This window comes from Phoenix dactylifera, chromosome 2 (genome assembly GCF_051530095.1).
Source record: "Phoenix dactylifera cultivar Ajwa chromosome 2, Ajwa_hap1_PhDact_Kaust_v1.1, whole genome shotgun sequence".
Classification (NCBI taxonomy): Eukaryota; Viridiplantae; Streptophyta; class Magnoliopsida; order Arecales; family Arecaceae; genus Phoenix; species Phoenix dactylifera.
The window spans coordinates 11,623,448-11,630,849 of NC_143191.1; the positions used below are offsets into that span (position 1 = coordinate 11,623,448).

The 7,402-nt window shown below is 38.8% G+C and overlaps 1 protein-coding gene across 1 annotated transcript; it reads left to right on the forward strand.

The window, feature by feature from the left end:
• The first annotated feature begins 3,748 nt into the window (after positions 1-3,748).
• On the forward strand, positions 3,749-6,095 carry LOC120106224 (Peroxidase superfamily protein). Its single transcript, XM_039119158.2, has 4 exons — positions 3,749-4,048; positions 4,350-4,541; positions 4,775-4,940; positions 5,556-6,095. The coding sequence occupies exons 1-4, from the start codon at positions 3,812-3,814 to the stop codon at positions 5,966-5,968; spliced, it is 1,008 nt and encodes a 335-aa protein (XP_038975086.1). The 5' UTR covers positions 3,749-3,811; the 3' UTR covers positions 5,969-6,095.
• Positions 6,096-7,402: the final 1,307 nt, after the last annotated feature.

Here is a 7,402-nt window from a genome sequence, read left to right on the forward strand (position 1 = left end):
ACCAAATACTTTTGTAATACATTGAGGTAGATGCTTCATGATTCAGGTAATAAATATTTCTCATAGCAGTATTGTATTTTGATTGACTAAATTTTGATTCGGTCTGGCTCAAATTAAAAGATCCCACTCGAATTTTTATAACAGAGATTCGAATCCGGACTAACTTAACTAATTATTTCCGTAATCCCTGAAGATGGGCGCTCCTATTAAATATTACAAATAGCAATATTTTATTAGTAAAGGAGGAGCGTAAGCCATGTTTTGTGGGCCAATAAATGTAGGCCCAATTGGGGGTTTTCAACATTCTTCTATATAAACAGCATTTGTTCATCACTTAAATAATATAATAAATTGATAAAATAAAAGGATATTTTATGAATAAAAAATAGCCCAATGGAATGCAGTGGGGGTGTGCGACGAAGACAAAGCAACTGCCACGTGTCTCAATTGGAGGGTCCCACCCACCCATATATAGATACAAGGCCTAGCCTGTGAGTTGAACCTGAGTATCATTGGAAGAGATTTCCATCCAAGATGAAGGGCTGGTGATGCGGGGCCAAACCCTTTGATTCAAGATATATGGTATTTTGTTGATGGTTGTTCAGCCTTTGTGACGAGATATGTTTCCCGACGGGCAAATGGTGCGGTGAATTGAATGTGATGCTGGACAACAGGGAGAGAAAGGGGGAGAGAAGAAATAGAAAAGGAGAGAGAGGAGGGAGGAGGAGGACGAAGAACTAGGTTTCACACCTAGCCCCGCTCAGAGTTTCACACGCCAGAGCTTGAAGAAAGAGAATTAATTTTTATTTCATTCATAGCATAATCTTAAACAAATGCATGGACCCATATATATAGGGTCACAAAATAACAAAAAGACTCATACAAAGAAAACAATCCCATAAAAAGTCCTAAAATGACAATATGCAAACAAGCTCCTAAAAAGAAACTAGTCTCACAAAAAACCCTCAAAATAACGAAATACCAAAATAAGCCCTAAAGGCTGTCAAATAACAAAATACCCTAATAAGCTCAAATAACATAAAATGATCACTCCCAAAATAGAATCAAGCTGGCTGGAACTGTGAGGACCCGTGCGGGCGTGTGTTTAGTCCCACATCGGTTATTCGCTGGGTCAATCTTGGGTACTTATATAGGATCAAGGAACCCAAATAATAACTTCTGGCTAGCCATTTTGGGTGAGGTCCTAGGTTGTTACAAATGATATCAAAGCGGACCTGGTGCATAACCTATGTGGACTAGGGAACACTGCAGCATGAATCTATTGGGGCTGACCACGGGCCAATCGTGGTGTTTGTGATTAGATTTGAATAAATTTGATCCCTTAATCTGACGAGGACGTCAGGGCTTGAATGGGGGGAGTATGTGAGGACCCGTGCGGGCGTGTATTTAGTCCCACATCGGTTATTCACTGGGTAGATCTTGGGTACTTATACATGATCAAGGAACCTAAATAATAACTTCTGGCTAACCATTTTGGGTGAGGTCCTGGGTTGTTACAGGAACATCCTCCTGTGGTGACCGTAGATCCGAGTGACGGGTGACCTGGCACTGTGTCCACACCAGAATGGCTTCGTATGTGGTAGATCATTTAGAAATTTTTTTTTAATCTTTTGAGGCTTATGTACTCGTAAAGTTTAGAAATATTTTATTTTCTAATTTTTACAGCTGGATTCATATCAAATTCGTGTAATACGCAGTCTGAGCACAATGAAAAGAGAAAGAAGAAGAAAGGTTTCGACTCTTAAGCTAATGTTCAGATCATGCCACATGTCTATTTTTAACGCAATGGTGCTTTCTCATAACATGCACGGATCTATGTTCAAACGAAGCAGCCCACTTTCTTATGTCATTGCGCATGCATGAATTATGTCTACATGGGCCAAATGTATGGTTATCCGTGGAAACAAACGGACCAAGAGTTAGTCTTAAAATCAAGATGATAGTAGGGATGTGTATTCTACCATATATAATATAAATTCCCCCAATAACTGTTCATAGGTGTGCCCATCCTTCCATATTTTCAAACTTTTGGTTTGTCTCTTTTCATATATGGTCTATGGGGTTGTAAATAGGTCTGAGTTGGACTGAGGCATGCTTGACCCGATCTACCTTAGTTTTATATTTGGGTTGTCATTTTGGACCTGGATCCAATTTATTTGTTGATCGAGTCAAATCAACTCAGCTCCATGAAAGGATTTGAGACTTGGAGTCCAACTGAGGTCTACTATGACCTGGTCCCAACTCGAGATGTTTATGTTCGAGTTGGATTGAGTCTATAATTTGAGTCAAAATTCTAATTATTTTTTATATCTAAATATAATAATAGATAATTAAATATAAAAGTACTAAAAAATAAATAAAATCAAAAAGAGCCAATTTAAACTTAAATTTTCATTCAAAATAATTTTAATGTTATTAAAGTAATTGATCTTTTTTAGTCTACAATATGATTTTTTAATATATATATATATATATATATATATATATATATATATATATATATATATATATATATATATATATATATATATATATTGATATACTTAGGAGCATTATAAGTAAGAATCCATCAAAATAAATAATGAAATATGAAAGTTTAATATAATTAAGTAGAAAAAGATGAGAGAAAATGTAGTTGTTAAGATGAAAAGGAGGAAATCATTTAAATGAGAATTCATTTAATGAATTGGAAAAGTTATTTAGAGTAAAGAAGAAGAAAGTTTATATGATTTGAATTTTGGGTTGAGTGAGTGATCTGATCAAGGAAAAGCGGCTAACTTCCTCAACCCACTCAATTCGAAACTCTTAAAAAAAATAAAGAAAAAGGTTGAAAAATTGGTGAAAATGGGGTTTAAATTCTCTTTTCTTTCATTGATGATTATAAATTGAGATATATAGTTTCTATTTATAATTGTAATATCCATCCTTACACATTTCCAGTTGGATTCCTAACATAATTCAAACAAGACTAGAATTTTTGAAAATAGATATGACTAATGAAAATAAATATGAAAAGTTAAAATTCTATAAAAGATAGATCTCGACTCTTATATCGGTTTTACTTTCAATCGTCCATTTAATTCATTTCAAATTGAAATATCCGTCTGATCAAAGTATTTTCCGATAAGAAAATTTTTAATTTGATTGGTCCCTTGGAATCCAAAATATGAAAATTTATGTTATTGTACCGTCTACGTAGTTTTTATCTGGCGCATATAAAAAAAAGCCAGTGCATCTGAAGATAATTCCAATTGCCCACATTGCACGCACAAGACCGAATGCACTAATGTTGAAGTGAGGCATGATGTATCTAATTCATGTACAAGACATTCAGTGTAAAATAAAAATAATCAACACAAAGCAACACCATCTTGGCTGATAAGTAAACAAACGAATGTGTTCATGTATGGTTAATTAAGACTTCCAATCTTAGATTGGGCTTTCTAGATTACATTGCGGAACACTAGACAATTTTTTATATAATTAAATGCAACACAAGTGTTCCAACCTGTGCATTACTTCTAAGATTGGTGAACTTAAACCACCAAACGAATCAAAATCTCTCACCTAGTTCGACGAAGATCACGTCAGACGACCGGGGTTCCATAGATTTAGCTAACCTAGTTCCACCAACCTCACTAACGTTAGTTGATCCTCTCTTGACCCGGCTCTCCTCTTCACAAATCCTACTCCACCACGTACTGCCTTCACATCAACATATATAGGGATGCATGAATAGAAACCTTCACATCATCTCTTGCTATCATCCAAAGAGAGGAGAACTAAGGCAATGGCTTGCAATCTCTGCTTCTCCAAACCCCTGCATCTCTTCTTAGCTCTTGTTCTAGGGGCTTTCACTACCTTCTTGGAGGCACAGGATCCTTCCCAATTGAGTTTGGACTACTACCTGAAGACATGCCCAAATGCTGAGCTGATTGTGAGAAAAGAGATGGAGTGTGCAGTGCAAGCCGACCCCCGCAATGGCGCCGCCATCCTTCGTCTCCACTTCCATGATTGTTTTGTTCAGGTATTTAGGACATCTTTGATGGCTAGTAACTAATGATGCCAAAGTAATTGGAGTTGCAGGAGGGACGTGGAATTAATTACATGAAATTCCTAAAGCAATAACTCAGTCGTACTTGAGTGGAACTAAATTTTCATTACATTTAGATTGCCCTGTAGGTTGGACGTACTACATGCGAATTTTTTTTTTTTTTTTTGTTGAAGTTTTAAGCTATCAGGAAGCCACAATCAACATAGTTTGAGACGAAAAAAGTATGCACTAAAAACCAGAGTAGATGATACGTGAGCTTTTTGCATGGTTGCAGGGCTGCGATGGATCGGTGCTGCTGGACGACACAGTCACGCTGATAGGGGAGAAGCAAGCAGAACAGAACGTGAACTCTCTGAAAGGTTTTGACATTGTCGACAAGATTAAAACCAGACTGGAGGCTGAGTGCCCTGGCGTTGTCTCCTGCGCTGATTTGCTCGCCATAGCAGCAAGAGATGCAGTCATTCTGGTAGTCATTTAATTAACCACTGCTTAACTTGGTCACAATATATTTCAGGTTTTAAAAAGGCTCAAGAACCTTGGCAAAATCCAAGCCACAGATGATAAAAGAGGCTAACTTGTGTTCCGCAGAAAGCCTTCTGAATTGTTTGCTTTTCTTTTTTATGTGGTTCTGAATTGTCTGCATGCATGATGGCCCTTTAATTTGTTCTCCTCCCATTGTTCTTTCTTTAAACTGGGCAGCTTGGAGGGCCCTACTGGGATGTACCGGTGGGCAGGGAAGATTCCAAGACTGCTAGCTTGGAACAAGCAAACACAGACATTCCAACTCCTCAGCAGGGCCTGGTCACACTCATCTCCAAGTTCCTGGCGAAAGGTCTCTCAACAACAGACATGGTGGCCCTTGTAGGTCTGTCCTTTTCTCATCACATCCACTATGGAGACTGTCCTACACTAAGCTATTGATCTACATAGATATCCACAAACCATATATACATCAGTAAAAATGTGAACTCATGGAGAATGAATCAGAGAATTTAGGAAAGGGAAAAAAAAATCAAGAACCATATCTGGAGGTTCATTAAATCAAACCGCAGTTTTACTCCCCTAAAAATTAATGCTTCTCCACATTTATCTCATACAAATTCAAACAATGTCAATAATACATTATATACCAGTAATAATTTTAATGATAAAATATATTGCAAACTAATTAGAGAGAGTGGTTCTAACCATTCAGAGAAATTGCAAGTGCAAATTTTGAACTTGACACAAACCATATGGCAAACAATTGAACCAGGAGCCTGCACTACATATTTTTTTCATCAAATTTTTCTCTTCGTTCTACCACTTTGTCAGTATGTTATAACCATTACCCTTCTGAAACACATTTCTTCCTTTGATTATATGCATCGCCAACTTTGTGTTCAAATAATCGACGTGCATGGCCCTTAGCTGACAAATGCATGGCACGAACCTTTATGCGCTGCTAACGATGGCGTCGAACCAAATGAAACAATTGCAGGTGCCCACACCATCGGCGTGTCTCGCTGTGCCAGCTTCCGGGATAGAATCTATGGAGACTTCGAGCTGACAGCAAAGTTTGAAGGAACCTCTCAACTATACCTCAGCAAGCTGAAAGAGGTTTGTCCCGAGGACGGAGGAGACGATAACACTTCTCCCATGGATAGCTTCACCCCCAACCTCTTCGACAACGCCTTCTTCGAGACCCTCCTCAAAGGAACTGGCCTTCTAAACTCCGACCAGGAGATGTATTCAAGCCTGTTAGGATTCCAAACCTCCAGCCTCGTCGAGCTGTACTGGGCGGACCCTATCGCCTTCTTCACGCATTTCTCTGATTCTATGGTGAAAATGGGTAATATCACCAACCCTGAGGGTGGAGAAGTGAGGAAGAGCTGCAGATTTGTGAACAGCTAAGACCTTTGAGCTCGTGTCTACTATTACCATACTGTCTGTTTTTTTCTCTACATACTGTCTGTTTGTGCAATAAGGTTTGTATGAGATTCCAATAAGGAAACAAAGACCTGCCTAGATTGAAAGACAAGTATTTCTTCACTCTAAAATGATTCATTTCTTTCAGAAACCCAAATGAACAAAGAATATTATCAGCTAACATTTGAACTACTAAATCAAACCAAGACTGCTAGCTGCACTCTTTTTACTAAATCTTAGTCGGACACCGGAACGCTGCTCAGCAGCGAGCAGCCATCCGATGCGTCAACGGTGATGGTGAAATCCTCGTCGAACATCGGCACCACCATCCCTACTCAAAGCTCCGCCGGGTTGCCGCCGGACCTAGCTCTAGCTTGATCTTTTTGTTGTCGGGGAGGCCTGCGTTGATTGTGTACGAACAAAATACGAGTCCAAAGGTAGGGTAATAAAGGGTTTAGCTAATGGAGAAATTGACTCTTTCAGGAACCAACCAGTAACACGTAAACCATGTCAAACCAAGACCGATCAATATCCGAACGGAACGGATTCGAACTTCTCCAAGAATAGTTTCCGGTGCAAAATTCAATAATGATGAAAAAGTGTTTTTGGTTGGAGGGGCGGGAAAAGAACCCATTTTCGCTAATCGGTAAAAAGAAAGTAACAAAAAGCGGCCTTTCTTTTCGAAACATGGGCAAACAAAGCAAAAACGAGCAACTATCACTTGCATAGACCAATCTTTGACCTTGATCGAATCCCCCAAGCTCACTCGAAAGCCTTTTTTCGCTCCATTCTGTAAACTTTCGTTTCGGATAAATGCGTATTGAATTGCTTAAGAACATGTATAAGTCGTTTTAATGCGATCTGAGAGGCTTCTCTCTGTCCTTGTTGGGCCAGCCATCTATTACATAATCTAAGTCAGTCCTCCCAGTTGAGAGCTATGAAACAAGTCCGCGGTAGTTCAAAACTGGAATTGGCATAATATCGCGAAGTGGCCGCCTTCGCTCAATTTGGGTCAATAGTAGATAGAATAAGTAGACAGGAGAGAAAGAAGCGACGGAAGAGGGAAGGAAGTCTGTTGAATTTGGACTTCTGCTCTAGTGAGTTGGGTTGTTTTAAAATTGGGTTCAAGTCCGTATTGAAGAGGACATGGTAATGATGGTTCAAAAGGTTAGGACAGGTTCAATAGGCAAGTTCAGGTTTTGGCCGAGTCCAATTTGACGGTTTGATACAATGAATTCAATTGAACTCGGGTGCTAAACTCATTGCAACATAACATGGTGGATTTTGAGATACAAAAGCGATTTCATGAAGACACGCAATGCCACTTCTACTCCAATAGGACTTGGGTTGCATGATTGCAGATCGGATTTAAGAACTTGTGAATTTGTTTTTGTGAGAGGCATTTGACCTAGTATTTTA

Coding starts and splice junctions, on each gene's coding strand:
- LOC120106224 (XM_039119158.2), top strand. CDS start 3,812: ATGGCTTGCAATCTCTGCTTCTCCAAACCCCTGCATCTCTTCTTAGCT. Junction 4,542..4,774: donor CAAGAGATGCAGTCATTCTG/GTAGTCATTTAA, acceptor TAAACTGGGCAG/CTTGGAGGGCCCTACTGGGA. Junction 4,941..5,555: donor AGACATGGTGGCCCTTGTAG/GTCTGTCCTTTT, acceptor AAACAATTGCAG/GTGCCCACACCATCGGCGTG.